General features: G+C 44.1%; 1 protein-coding gene and 3 non-coding genes across 4 annotated transcripts; all 4 read left to right on the top strand.

Annotated features, from left to right (window-relative positions):
• Positions 1-484: 484 nt before the first annotated feature.
• Positions 485-590, top strand: LOC146571256 (U6 spliceosomal RNA). The gene has a single exon (XR_014893462.1). It is a non-coding gene; the product is annotated as a U6 spliceosomal RNA (small nuclear RNA).
• Positions 591-3,046: 2,456 nt separating this feature from the next.
• Positions 3,047-3,152, top strand: LOC146571257 (U6 spliceosomal RNA). Its single transcript, XR_014893463.1, has one exon. It is a non-coding gene; the product is annotated as a U6 spliceosomal RNA (small nuclear RNA).
• A 1,646-nt stretch (positions 3,153-4,798) lies between these two features.
• On the top strand, positions 4,799-4,904 carry LOC146571258 (U6 spliceosomal RNA). The gene has a single exon (XR_014893464.1). It is a non-coding gene; the product is annotated as a U6 spliceosomal RNA (small nuclear RNA).
• A 3,782-nt stretch (positions 4,905-8,686) lies between these two features.
• Positions 8,687-15,143, top strand: LOC146571259 (histone-lysine N-methyltransferase SMYD1-like). The gene is made up of 10 exons (XM_085280394.1): positions 8,687-8,961; positions 10,322-10,498; positions 11,275-11,488; positions 11,581-11,711; positions 12,025-12,063; positions 12,988-13,174; positions 13,251-13,343; positions 13,454-13,617; positions 14,623-14,791; positions 14,871-15,143. The coding sequence occupies exons 1-10, from the start codon at positions 8,825-8,827 to the stop codon at positions 14,961-14,963; spliced, it is 1,404 nt and encodes a 467-aa protein (XP_085136520.1). The 5' UTR covers positions 8,687-8,824; the 3' UTR covers positions 14,964-15,143.
• Positions 15,144-15,233: the final 90 nt, after the last annotated feature.

Below are 15,233 nucleotides of genomic sequence, written 5' to 3' on the forward strand. Positions count from 1 at the left end.
ACCTCCGGATCTGAGTCCTGATGCAAGATCCGGACCCTGTGGAGGTCTTTCTGTTTGAGTGCAGCAGGGCCGGGTTTCTCTCTCCTCCCCCCTCCTGATGGTGTCTCTCTCCCAGCCTGCAGGGCGGGTGAAGGTCAGTCGGGGGTGGGAGGAGGGTTGTTGAGTCGGCTTTTGTTCTGCTGCCTTCAGCCGTCCAATCAGCAGCGTGTGAGTACAACCGATTTGTGTATATTACCCACAATGCCTCCGTGTGTCTCACAGGCTCAAAGTGAAAGCAGAGAATGAGGAACAGACTCAGACTGGCGCTCTCTGAGCCTCTGTGTCTTCTTACAGATGTATAACCGACCCAGCAGCACCCAGACATGTTTCTGCTGCAGTTTCCCATCAGTTTAAACGCAGTTTAAGCCTCTTCCTCCTGTAACCGTGACTCAGACAGCTTCCGTGACGGAGGGCTTTAAATAGCTCCCGGGTCCTTAGAGCTGTCGTGTTACTTCGGTAGCACATATACTAAAATTGGAACGATACAGAGAAGATTAGCATGGCCCCTGCGCAAGGATGACACGCAAATTCGTGAAGCGTTCCTCATTTTCCCTTTTAAAACACGCACAAAATCTGTGTTTAATCATTCTTTAGCTGACTGACTGTAGAGTTAAATCAAGAAGGAAGTGCCTCTGACTCCGCCCCCTGGTGGTAGAGAGTCTAATTAGTGTGTGTTATCTGGCTTCATGGATCGATAAAGTTGGGTGTTATCTGCAGATCAGTGAAAATGTATTCTGTACCTTCTAATGATACTGCGTAAGGGAAGTTTGTGTAAGGCAAAAATTAAAAACATCACAGGAGGCGCCGCTGGAGGTCACACATTAGCTGGACCAACCTGGAGAGTCAGCACTTGCTCCTTTTGTTGGACGTTTTAAGCTCATAATGGATGTCATATTGACGAATGGAGGCCATTCTGAGAGTTCACGTGTTTGTCCTGCTACAGCCCTTAATGTGGCTGTAGCAGGACAAACACGTGTTGGTGTTGGAGTCAGACACAATATTAAAATATGTCATTCTTTATGTTAAATTTGATACAAGTATATACATTCATTCTTCTGTATTTACTGTCATTAAAACACACAGTTGACCTGAGTTGTACTTCAACTTGGGCAGGACTTTTTGAAGGAAATCCCCTCCATCACCACCACCACCCTACCTGTGGAAGGACAGAGATCATGACCAGAGATACTGTGAGTGTTACCTGAACAGAGAAAATCTGATTTTCATACATTTAAAGATTTTCAAGACTCGCTGAATCCAAATATACGCAGAGATGAAGTTTGTTTCCTCTGCTGTCTGAGTCAAAATGAATGACATGAGTGTTGAGATGAATTCCTCAGCAGGCTGCAGTGGCCCTGAGGAGTAAAACTGGGGGGTGTTTTTCCACAACCATCTATGGATTACCTTATATTTTAATTACCTTTCAAAGTAAATTCCACAGAAGAAAATAAAGATAAAAAAAAGAGAAGTGGCTCCTGTGTGCGCCAGACTCCATTCAATATTTATATAAATTACTGTGTCCTTGGTTTCCAACCAAGAAAGTGAGTTTTATAGCAACTCCAAAGTTGTGCTTGAATTATGCAGGGAGGTTTAATAATTTCAACAATGGATGTTGGTTACAGAGAATTTCTCCTCAGCAGAGCTGTGCAGCCCTCATGTAGCATCCCAACCGAAAAACTCAAATAAAAAAAACAAAAACATGAAGGTCAAGTATTCCCCACAGTGTGAGCCGATTTTCTCAGCAGGATGTGTACCTCTGCTTAGAATAATGTTCGAAGCCGTATTTCACAAATGTACAAGTTTGTCTTTTGTGAATTAAGCATGTTAATCTGCAATAATAAAGGTGTTTTTTCTGACCTACATTTCAAACTTAAAACCATCATTTTAACCGTTCAGTTCTCCAAACTTTAGTGAAGCTGGGCTAAAGCCGTTCACCATCACCTGTCCTCCTTAAGATGGGAGATTGTGGGAAGAAACCCGTTATAAGCCTGAACGTCTGATCAATATTTTATTCTGGATTTGTAGGTTGACCCGACTGGTTTACTCCGTGGTGTCATGAGTCATCTTTGTGACCTTGTTAATGATTTGATCAAAGTAATTTATACTTTTAGTGGACATTGGTGATGTGGCTGATTTCCTCCTTTCGCACTCCCACTATGCAGCTTGCAGTCAGACAGCGATGCCCTGAGATTGCTAAATATTACAATTTTTATACGGAGTCTGGTGAGGTCTGTCGTCTTAAATCAGAGACTCTTATATCTCAGTGTCGCCCTTGTGTGGCAGGTTGGTGGAGCTGCAGGTTTTGTTTTTATCATTTAAACAAAAGCAGACTTCCTCCTTCAGTTTAACGCAGGAAAATAAAGACAGCAAAGCAGATTTTAGTCCACACATACACTTAATGTTCAGAGGCAGCATTCAGTATAACAATAATTAAGAGAGGTTTTAAAATAGAGGCCAGATCAGGAGCTGTTTCAGAGGCAGTCAGCAGCAGAATGAGTCCAGGTCCTGCTGGGATTCAGAAAAACCTCCGGATCTGAGTCCTGATGCAAGATCCGGACCCTGTGGAGGTCTTTCTGTTTGAGTGCAGCAGGGCCGGGTTTCTCTCTCCTCCCCCCTCCTGATGGTGTCTCTCTCCCAGCCTGCAGGGCGGGTGAAGGTCAGTCGGGGGTGGGAGGAGGGTTGTTGAGTCGGCTTTTGTTCTGCTGCCTTCAGCCGTCCAATCAGCAGCGTGTGAGTACAACTGATCTGTGTATATTACCCACAATGCCTCAGTGTGTCTCACGGGCTCAAAGTGAAAGCAGAGAATGAGGAACAGACTCAGACTGCCGCTCTCTGAGCCTCTGTGTCTTCTTACAGATGTATAACCGACCCAGCAGCACCGAGACGTGTTTCTGCTGCAGTTTCCCATCAGTTTAAACGCAGTTTAAGCCCCTTCCCACTGTAACCGTGACTCAGACAGCTTCCGTGACGGAGGGCTTTAAATAGCTCCCGGGTCCTTGGAGCTGTCGTGTTACTTCGGTAGCACATATACTAAAATTGGAACGATACAGAGAAGATTAGCATGGCCCCTGCGCAAGGATGACACGCAAATTCGTGAAGCGTTCCTCATTTTCCCTTTTAAAACACGCACAAAATCTGTGTTTAATCATTCTTTAGCTGACTGACTGTAGCTCCTGTGCGCGCCAGACTTCGTTCAATATTTAGCTAAATTACTGTGTCTTTGGTTTGTAATCAATAAAGCGAGTTTTATATCAACCCCAACGTTGTACATGAATTATGCAGGAGGGGGGGGGGTTAATAAATTCGGCGATGGTTGTTGGTGACAGAGAGTTTCTGCTCTGCAGAGCTTTGCAGCCCTCATGTAGCATCCCAGCCGAAAGTCTGAAATAAAAAACATGAAGTTCAAATATTTCCCACAGTGTGAGCCGATTTCCTCAGGAGGTTGTGGAGCTAGAATAATATTTGAAGCCGTATTTTGCAACTGTACGAGTTTGTCTTTTGTGAATTAATACAGAGCATGTTCATTTGCTGTAATAAATGTGTTTTTTCTGACCTACATTTCAAAATTAAAAGCACAATTTTTAACTGCCCAGTTCTTCAAATGTTAGTGAAGCTGGGCTAAAGTCTTTCACAGTCACCGGTCCTCCTTCAGGCGGGGATTGTGGGAAGAAAACCGACGTCTACTGAGCTTGGAAAGAAAAGAGTCTGGACTTCTTTAAGTTGCTTGAAGACGTTTCACCTCTCACCCGAGAAGCTTCTTCAGTTCTAGGGTCAGATGGTGGAGAGTCCAGAAGAAAACCGACATAAACCTGAAAATCTCACAAATATTCTACGCCGGTTTGTAACCTGGTCCAACTAGTTTAGTGCAGGCTGTCATGAGTCATCTTTGTGACGTTGTTAATGCTTTGATCAGAAGTAACTGATAATTTTAATGAGATTGGTGATGCGGCTGATTTCCTCCTCTTGCAGTCACACTCCTCAGCTTCGCGTCCACACAGCGCCGCCCTGAGGCAGCCACTGGAACTGCGGCTGGTGTTTTAAGAGATAAGAGATAACGCTTTATTGTCGTTGCAGTCATACCTAGTGCAATAGTACAACGAAATTGCAAAACTGTCCCACGTTGGCAATACGTACAACACAACACAAACAAGAGAACACAACACAGTAACTTCATAAATAAAAAGAATGAGTGTATATTTTTATTGCACATTATTAGTATTATTTTTATTGTCCATAAAGGCAGATATTCAGGTCAGCTTGGACCTGATTGGCTGCTGTCAGCTGTTAGCATTGATTAGGGCTATTGCGCTGTTGTACAAGCTGTCCTGGAGTCTGTTTGTCCGCGACCTCCGCAGCCTGAAGGAGCTGATCCGCGTTTTTGCCCACAATAAGCTGAGATTCTGAAATATACTATGTGCCGAATTTCCCACCAAGTGGTAATGAGTAATGTTCTGCTGCCTTCAGCCGTCCAATCAGCAGCGTGTGAGTACAACCGATCTGTGTATATTACCCACAATGCCTCCGTGTGTCTCACGGGCTCAAAGTGAAAGCAGAGAATGAGGAACAGACTCAGACTGCCGCTCTCTGAGCCTCTGTGTCTTCTTACAGATGTATAACCGACCCAGCAGCACCGAGACGTGTTTCTGCTGCAGTTTCCCATCAGTTTAAACGCAGTTTAAGCCTCTTCCTCCTGTAACCGTGACTCAGACAGCTTCCGTGACGGAGGGCTTTAAATAGCTCCCGGGTCCTTGGAGCTGTCGTGTTACTTCGGTAGCACATATACTAAAATTGGAACGATACAGAGAAGATTAGCATGGCCCCTGCGCAAGGATGACACGCAAATTCGTGAAGCGTTCCTCATTTTCTCTTTTAAAAACACGCACAAAATCTGTGTTTAATCATTCTTTAGCTGACTGACTGTAAAGTTAAATCATGCAGGAAGTGCCTCTGACTCCGCCCCCTGGTGGTACACAAGCAGGCGATGGCAGCGGTGCCGAAACATTTAAATTTTAAGATTTAGGATTTTTGTCCACATGCTAAGTTCTGCTTCTCCTGCATGACTTTTACTGAGATCACAGCAGGATTGTAACATGAGATCAGTGTGAAGTTTAAAGCCGCACATTATGCTGTAAACGTTCCTGATCAGAGGCTGGTTCGGTGCTCAGAAACGTGTTTAACAGCAGTTAAGTAATATTTTTATATTATTAAAATATTTATAAAATTAATGAGTGCGTGTTAAAAGAGAGAGAGGGGACACTTAAACGCTCTGAATTGAAATGTAAACTTTGATCAGAGTTAATGAAGTTTTTATATCCTGTTGGTCTCTGAAGATAGGGTTAGTGTGGATAATGCTTCAGTCCTGTGCCAGGACCAGAAGTACACAAATACTTAGATACTCAGAAGTACAGAACAGCCTCAGGGCGAAGCTGAAGTACTGATTTATCTTTAAAGAAATGGAGAAGTTGAGGCTCTGAAATATGCTTAAAGGTTAAAACGGCAGCAGATTTCTGTAACATTTGTTATGTTTAGTTCTTTATAGACTCGTTCACGCTCGGCCTGACTCTCCTCAGACGACTGAGCTAACCTGTAGTAAGCAGTGATAAAGTGTGTCTGTAGAAAATGTCCTTCTCATTCTGCAGTGTTTCCTCCTGGCATGGAGGCCACGGACCGACTCCTCAGTGTGACTTAATATCTGAAATGTGTGGTGGAGTGTAAAGACCTTCATCACTGACACTGATGTTTCCAATTGAACTCCATCATATGACTGTGAATATCTCAAAAATTGGTCTGAGCTGAAATCACACAGAAGTGAACTCTGTTATCAAATCAGGTGTAATTGTAATTCAATCATGTTTGCACTGTTTGACCTGTTGAGCTTGTCTTGTTGTTTACATGCATGTCTAAATATTTCTTCTACCTTGTATATTTTATATTTTCTTCTGTTTTTGCATTATTGTTATTATTGTTCTTCGGTATGCTGCATCTATTGATTTATTCCTTCTCTTTCTACTTTGCTGCTATAACAAAGTGAATTTCTGGGACTAATAAATTCTTTCTTATCACTGTGGTGGAAATAACTGTAAACAAAGATGGCAAATAGTTCTTTCTTTTTTAAAAAGGAGTCTGGAGACATGTCACTGTGCTGGTGATATCCATGTCGATGATTTGATTTGATGAAGCCTTTATTTGTGACTTGCAGTTGCCTGCAGCAAAATTGGACCTCTTGCAACCATACATACATTACACAAACTTCACATTGGGGAGACAGGTCAGAACAGGTAGCGTAAAGAACAACAATGAAATGTACAACACAAAAGGGCAGTGGAGGAGAAAAAAGAGAACTCTGCTCAGACTGAGCTCCTGATAGGGGATCAGTATGAGAACAGAAAACAAAAACTCCTCAGCACAAAAATCTTCACACCATAACACCATGGAAACACGTGACAAGCAACAGGGATGGGTGAGTAGGGTCAGAGTAAGCCAATGCAGACGGCAGCATCAGGTCATCTCTGCACGTTGCAGCTGACCCACCGTCTGCATCGGAAGGGGGGAAGAATTGGAGGTGATGACGGTGGGTCGGTCCCCTCGTCCAGAACGTCAGCTGACATCTTTGAGCTTGATGCCTGCTGCTGCTGCAGCTACTCCACCCCGATCAGTTTTGTGTAACTCATCACACGTAGATCTCAAAGTATGAACGTCATTTATACTGTGAGAACAGAGCAGCTTAAAGGTGAAACCTGTGTACACAGCAGGCTTGATCAAACCCACGTGAAGACTAAACACCTTTGGCTCACCTCATCTGGTCTGGCAGTGGAAACCAGGGCTCAGGTTGGACGAGGTCAGGAACTGCTCGGTTATGGTGGAGGAGCCACCAAAGATGGAAGGGGAGCCTTGTGAGGAGTAGCAGCAGGAGATGGCACCTCCGCAAGCTGAGCCAGGCCCTGTGAGACCTCCAGCAGCTCCTCCTGTGACTCCTGGTAGGAGCTGGATGTGGTTGTAGTGAGAGGCTGAATGAAAGAGAAGTAAATGTTTTAGTTCATGAAGCGTTTGATGTTTAAATTGAAGAGAGTGGAAGCTGATCAGACTGCAGAAAGAAACCATTTCTTGTTGGTTGGTGTAGCTGGTGTAACAAACCCTCTGAGGCATCCACCTCCTCTGGGCTCCGCAGCCTGCCCGACGTGGACCAATGACCTGGACTTCTTTGGAGGCTTCTAGGATGAGGGTCCCAGTGGGGGCTCTACCAGATGTTAAATGCTCCTTCTAAAATTAGGCATGAGTATGAGATAGTAAATGCAGTGATTAAAGAAAAATCTAACTCAATATGTTTGGTTTTAAAGCACTTTGGATGTGAAACAGAGAGAATTTGACACAGTTTTTAGTAATCTGCTCACTCTTTCATCAAAGCCTTCACTTGTAGAATCAGGTGTTTTATACAGTTTGATGTATGCAGCGAGCACAGATGTTATGATGATGAGCTGGATCATCCTCTCACAGTGGAATAAGTCACCGGATGTACAGCGTGAACGGTGCTCGGTTAACACAACACTGACCAACACTGTGTGCCGACTTTAAATCCTCCACCCGTGTGTTAGATAAACATTGAAATCACTGATTCACACAGTCACAGAAAGAAAATCACAGAGAGCCTCGTGTGAGTCTGAAATAATATAATTTAACTGTTTTTCACCATTATTTCATGAAAATAAAGCAAAGAAAGACGGAATAAATCGGTACTCACAAGATCCTCTGGAGCTCTGCCGATGGGAGGGTCAATGAAGAAACTGGAACAAATCCTCGAACTGTGTTGCTAACAGGGATGTTGAAGAGTGCCCTCTAGTGGATAAACTCTGACAATGATACTCACAGCACAGATGAATGGTGTTTCTCTCGTCTCTTCTTTACTTATTTAGATTTACAAACCATTTTAAATGCTGATGCTGATAAATCAGGTTGTTCAGGCTATACCACGTATTAGTATTGTTTTAAGGACCTTAATCACAGCCTGTAACCAATGTACATTTACTGGAAATATCATTTATACACGTTTTCCTCATACTGGTGCTGAGCGTGCAGCATCCACAGCATGAAACAATTCACACCTGGATTCACTTTCTCATTGGCTCTGCCTCTTCGCTACTTGTCCTGAATCTTTTAATACTTTTATTTGCACATGTGACCAGTCAGCATGACTGATATACACTTTATTGGTTATTGGGTCAGCAGTTATTTCAGACTCATCACTTTGTGGATGGTGTGACTTTAAAACAAGAATAATGTAGTTTATTGTTTTAAATATGAAGCATGGCTTTGTATTTCTGTCTGTTTTCCTATGAAAATTAACACTAAAGTGACTTTATTTCTATTTATTTCATAAAAGAAGACTTTAAAATCTTCTTTTATGTGTTAATGAGTGTAAACTGGGTGCAGTCACCTCCACTCTACTGTAAAAAGCAAAGATAAAGTCACTGAATCTGTTTCCTGTCATGTGCCTCTGACAGACAGCCACAGCTGCCCCGGACCAAAATACCACTGGGGGAACCGACCCAAACAAGGGGTACCCACATGCACCACCTCATACCTCCGTCACCTCCCTCCCTCTCTTACCGCTCTGCTGAGGTGGTTCAACCCCTTCAGGGTTATTTTTGGCCTCTGCAGGGGTCGGCCTAAGAGGAGAGAGAGAGGGCACCCGAATGTTAGTGAGAGTCCTGCACTCCCTCAGCCTGTCCCGCCCTCGGCTGCTTTCTCCTTCCTCACTGTCTCCTCTGTGTTTTGTTTGCCCGGCACAATGACTGTAGGGAACATGGAGCGAGCCGAGCTGTTTGATGCCGGGAGCAAAGGTCGAGGCTTGAGGGCCGCCAAAGAGCTCAACACGGGGGAAGTGATCTTCTCCGAGCCCAGCTTTGCAGCTGTGGTCTTCGACAGGTACGGGTCTCCTGGTCGTTCTGGGTTTTGCATGAACATGTCTCAGGTGTACTCAGACTGTGGGCGTTGGTCACCATCTCAGGGTCGTGACCTTCCTTCTAGACCTCTGAATTCTATGACATCAGCAACACGAAGGCCATCGAGGTGTCATGTGAACTTGAGCGTGACATTCTGGATCCAATGTGAGGAGGCTCCAGCAGAAAGGATTATGGCACCTTTACAAGGTTTAACGTTCAGGTTATATTCATATAAGATCAGATTTGAGAGTGTAACGGCTTTTAGCATCATATATGGAACATAAAAAAGCACATTGTGGTTGGTTTCAGGTATGCAGTGATCTGCAGGTTGATTCTCACTGTTTAGTTTGGCCTCTGGAGACAGAAAACAGACCTGTCCCCGAAAATCTGAGAGGGATGGATGTTTGACAACGCAGCAAAAGTCAAACTGGGACACACAGGAGGCCATTGCGACGTCATTAGGAACTGGATTGATGTGGTCTGCTTTGCTGGTTTCAGTGGTTTGAATAAGCTGCAGCCATCTGAGTTTAAAGTCGTTCAAGCTTGGTTTTGTTTTTTTGGCGCCAAAGTTGACAGTTGACCTTTTGACATAGAAAATGACTCTTGTGTCCAAATGTAGGTAAAAGAGAAAAGATTTATCCAGCAAATTATTGGAAAACAAACATCCAGAGAACCAGTTTGTTTTTTCTGTTCCTCTACGAGGACATGGAATCTTTGATCTTTATTGAAACTATGAGATATTATGATGAGGGCCTGCAACTGTAATTTCATACAAGAAGGTAAAAATTTTATGCCTTCGTTAAATGAACTAAAGTTATTGGATCTCAGGATCAGGCGGGAGCTGATTCCTGATTTTTTTTTGAGCGTTCTACATGTTTGCTTTGGTTAGTAATGATTTGCTGATGGCTAAAATCAGCTGGTATTAAAGGGAACACTGGTTTGTTGATGTGCTAGAATACCAGACACAGATCTGGTAGCAGTGTTAGTGTTACAGCCTTATAAGAGCTCGTATCTGCAAGACGGCAGCTCACCGAAGCAGGCATGTACTGAGGGTTTCTGCACAGTGTAAGGCGGGAGCTGTCCAAAACTACAAAGAGACTGAGGACACTGTAAGTGGTGAGAGGCATTAACAACGCTGCTTGGCGTTGTTTTGGACCGGCACAGAGGGCTAAACAAACAGTTTACACACAGACCTGCAAACTTCTGTGAGGTTTAAAGAATGATAAAGAAATGAGAATCAGGGAAACTAGAAAAACAGCTACATACTTTCATTATTCTCTGAACATAGGAGCACTCCTCATCTCTGTGATTTTACCATTAACCTGTCTGTGTTTCTCTTTCAGTTTGGCCACCCAGGTGTGCCACAGCTGCTTCCGCCATAAGGCCAATCTGCACCGCTGCGCTCAGTGCAAGTTTGCCCACTACTGCGACCGAACCTGCCAGACCGCGTGCTGGAACGAGCACAAGCAGGAGTGTGGCGCCATCAAGAAGCTCGGCAGCGCGCCCAGCGAGAATATTCGGTAAGAAAAGGTGCATGACAGAGACCTCTGGGTTTCCCACCATCGAAAAATGTGCTAACATCTGAAATGTTTTTGCTTCCTGGATAAATAAAGTTTGTAGAAGAGAAGGGAAATAAACTTTGTATGAAAAGACAGATTTTCACTCCCCTTGAACGCTTACAGACTTCACACATTCCCTGCAGTTAAGAGCTGTTTACAGGCCGCGAAGTACCAGAAAGTGTGCTTAAACTAAGATTTATTAATACCGGAAGTGATGTTAAATGTGATAATGCAAGGTTTGTCCAAATGTGCTCAATCTTGTTTTGTATTTGGTTACTACCAGCAATCCCATTTATCTGTTATCCCCAAATTACCTGTGACTCATCTAAAGCTAAGATTGGCATTGGATTTTGTTTTAGCCACGTGCTAAATAGGTAAAGTTTCTTTTGGGGTGGGGTTCAATTGGGGTGTTCCAAATTAGGTGGACCAACCCAACTAAAAAGCTTAACCAAAGTCTAAATAGGTCATTGGGGTTAAAGCCTTTGCTGCTGTCATGATCAGAAGGTTGAACTTCCAGGTATATGAGGCTAATAAATCAGCCAGGCTGGGGGTTTGTGTCACATGATTGTTTTAGAATTGTGTGTCTACAACAAAATCCCAGTTACACCTGGAATCATTGCACTACATCATGCGTTTCCTGCCAGGTTTATTGTTCTGGACTATGATCTGGCTGATATTCCCAGGAATCTTGGACATGGATGAATGAACCTTCAATTTCCTGTTTCTTCCTGCGACAGCTTGGCAGCTCGTGTGCTGTGGCGTATGCACAAGGACACGGGCATCGCTTCCGACAGTCAGCTGATCTCTGTTGACCAACTGCAGGAGCATGTGGCCGACCTGGCCGCCGAAGACTTTAAGCAGCTCCGGGCTGACGTGCACAAGTTCCTTCAGTACTGGTCTTACAGGACGAGGCAGCACTCTGTCGACTATATCTCACACATCTTTGGCATCGTTAGTGTTTCATCATTAATCACCAAATCCAACATCCTAGCCCTGCCCCTGCTTCTTTTTACCCTTCCTGCCATCTGTGTCTGTTCTTGCAGATCAAGTGTAATGGATTCACCCTGAGTGACCAAAGAGGGCTGCAGGCTGTGGGTGTGGGTCTTTTTCCCAACCTGTGCCTGGTCAACCATGACTGCTGGCCTAACTGCACCGTCATCCTCAACCACGGGAAGTACGTATCCGAGCTGCGGAGCCCTGCTCCATCATGAAATAAACCTCTCAGGGTCATTTCATAAAAAACACTACAATTTGAAAAAATCTTAATGAAAGCACGCAGAATTTTATCCTCCTAACACTAAGAAGTTGTTTATTATGTGTCTTTTGCGCTTGTGACGACTTAATTTACAGATATATATGGAGGCATATATTAGGGAAGTAAAGTACAGTAATAAAGCCAGAGTCTGGCAGATTTAGTGGACCACACCGATGCTTTACTTTAAACAGAGTGCAGCGTATAAACGTCTGACTCTCTCTTTTCTTTGCAGCCAGTCAGCTGTGAGCTCTGCTCTCCACTCTCAGAGGAGGTATGTTTTGCAGACGTTCACCACTCGTTCCGACATATGACTGGCTTTAGTGAGAACACACAGAGACACACGCCAGTGTTTATTCCAGCTATAACGCAGAACGCTACATACAGTTTTATTATCTTTCTGTTTCTCCTGTGAGGCTGAGGAAAAAAACACAAATATTAGACTGAGGTTAGAGTTGCAGTTCCTGTGATGTCCACTGGAGGCTCCCTCGAGAAGTGCACAAGTCCCCATAGGACTTGTGTTAAAATATACAACTTCACAGCAGAAATAAAAATGTTTACAGCCTGGTACAAAATCAGTTTTGATCTCTGTGGATAGTTTCCTCTTCATAGCATCTGTGCAGGTTTGGTTGCACTAAAGAAGTTCTTAGACGTGAACTGCTTTTCCACAAGAACTTTTGAAGTTTTCAGTTTAATAACACAGTGTCTACAGGATCCACCTAAGGCTGTTAACCACTAAGGTTGCATATAGCTAAATATCCACGTTAGTTCAAATATAGTGTATCCAAACAGTAGCCAAAACGTCACTAGTCTCAGGGCTGCATTAGGTTTTTACCTTACAATTCTATGATTATAAACAAGAGATCAACCTGCCCCATATCTCTAAAAGTACACTTGTATGCAGAGATCATAGTGAACATGGACTAATCAACTTCCAGGATTCAAGATATTCAGATAGGTAACAAAGTCCAGTTTCCTCCGCTATAAAACAATTTACATGCATCGTGGTGTCCTCAGAGTTGTCCCTTAAGACGGTTGATAACCATCGTAAACCCTCACTGGGGTTTACTGAGACTCTACACATGGAACCAAATGTCTTCACCAAACTTAAAGAAGTCCAGTCACTTTCTGTTCAAGCTCCTTAGACTACCATGACCTGGATGACTGAGAAACACCATCCGGTCCTTCTCTGTCCCAGGATTGAGCTACGGGCTCTGGGGAAAATCCCTGAGGGAGAAGAGCTGACCGTGAGCTACGTGGACTTCCTGAACCTTTCGGCTGACCGCCAGAAGAAGCTAAAGGAGCGTTTCCACTTTGACTGCACCTGTGAGCACTGCAGCAAGCACATCGAGGATGACCTGATGACAGCGGGTGCAGACAGCAAAGTGCGAGGGCAAACATTAGACTGTTTTTAAAGTGTATTTTCAGTTTATTACCTCGACTTTTCTCTCATTCTCTCAGCCATCTGCGGATAAGGTAAAGGAGGTAACAGTCTTCAGTAAGGAGTCTTTGGAGAAGATTGAGAAGTCACGTGTTGAGGGAGATTACAATGAGGTACACCACGCCCCTGTCAGCTTCCTTCCACCTAACCCTCTCTTGATGACTGTTGCCATGCTTTCGTTAACTCCTTCAGTCTAGTCAGCATCTCTCCTTTCCTCTCTCAGGTGCTGAAGTTGTGTTATGAGTGTCTGCAGAAGCAGGAGAATGTCCTGGCAGATACTAACCTGTACAAGCTGCGAGTGCTCAGCATCGCCAGCGAGGTCCTGTCATACCAGCGGTCCTTCGCCAAGGCAGCAGACTACGCCCACAGGATGGTGGAGGGATACAGGTTAGTGCTGATAATAGACTCCGTATCATATCAACATAGCCGCCAGGTTTGAGAAGTGAGGCCAGTCTGGAAGCGCTTCCATGAGGCAGACCAGAACAGCACATTTAGGAGTCCCGATGTCTGCTAAACTCTCTGCAGACCTCCATAATTAAACTTTGGTAGGTCATGCATGGGAGCTAGGGTCTAAAACCATGTGTGAAATGGAAGAAGTTTGGAACCACCAGGACTCTTCATAGAGAAAGTGACTATCTGAGGTCTTGATTGGGGAGCAACGATGAACTGGTTATTCCAACAAAGCTTCCTCTGAAGAGATTAGGGATAGCCATCTCAGTAGCTCATTAATAGGGCCCTTCTGTTAGAACAGCTGGAAAGACCCAGACTATTAGACCTGATGAGGCAAAAAATTCAGTTTTGAGGTACAAAAAAAAAAAAAAAAATCAGTCCCTGCCTGTAATCTGCTAAAACTGCCCCTATAGTAAAGCATGGTGGTGGTAGCATCATGCTGTGTGGTTGCTATGTTAGTAACTTGGACATGGAGGCTGGTGTAGACTGAGGAAAAAGTAAATAATACCTCTGGTGTATACTGGGTTTGCCCCAGCACCTTATCCTGGTAGGATGTGTCCTACACTTCACTTAGATTGCATCCAGGTGGCATACTAGTCAGATACCAAAACCGCCTCAACTGCCTCTTTCAATGTGGAGGAGCACAACTCAAATGGTTGCAAACAAAGGCTACGTTCTAACGCTTTTTATCTGCTGCTTCTGAGCTTTGAAACAGTCCATCACTTCATAACAGATCTGCCTAAACATCAGCGCCTTTTAAATGAATGCATGAGACACTACTTCAACCTGGCCTGTAATCCTGCTGGAGCTCAGAGTTAATGTAAAATAAATCTACAAATAATAAATAATTTATAATATATACTCATTGCTTTAGAGTGTGTATGTAAAGCATCTAAAACGTTGATTTTGGATGACTTTCGCCCCCTTTGCTTTTGGAAACAGGAAGTTGTACCACCCCAATAACGCCCAGCTGGGTATGGCCATTATGCGGGCAGGTGTCACCCACTGGCATGCAGGGCAGATTGAGGAGGGCCACAGCCTGATCTGTCAGGCCTACCGCATCCTGATGGTCACCCATGGATCCAACCACGCCATCACCAAAGACCTGGAGGTCACAATGCACTCACATGTTTGGTCTTTAAGTGCTATAATAAATTGTAAATTCATTGATTTCACTGTTTTTGCTTTAGGGGATGCGCACACAGACCGAGCTGGAGCTGAAGATGTTCAAGCAGAACAAGGCTGCGTACCAAACCATGAGGGACGCTGCACTGAAGCACTGAACACCAGAAACCTTCACCGCTGATGCTCCTATCTTAACTGTCCGCTGTACATACCGAGTCCCCTAAAGCTCTGCAAACAGCCCCTGAGCAGAGATTGATCTGATTGCAAAGCTGCAGCTAGTAATGCAATATGCTGCATGTATGTACAATAAAAGTGGAGATACATGTGCTGTAACTACAGGCATCATTAGTGTTTATCATTCAGTGTAAATTTTATCTGCCTGAGTAATGCATCTACACAGCTCGCCGAGCAAGGACAAAGTTGACACT

Source organism: Mchenga conophoros, linkage group LG7 (genome assembly GCF_057382185.1).
Source record: "Mchenga conophoros isolate Kocher_MC1m ecotype Shallow Benthic linkage group LG7, M_conophoros_male_GT1.1, whole genome shotgun sequence".
NCBI classification, from domain to species: domain Eukaryota; kingdom Metazoa; phylum Chordata; class Actinopteri; order Cichliformes; family Cichlidae; genus Mchenga; species Mchenga conophoros.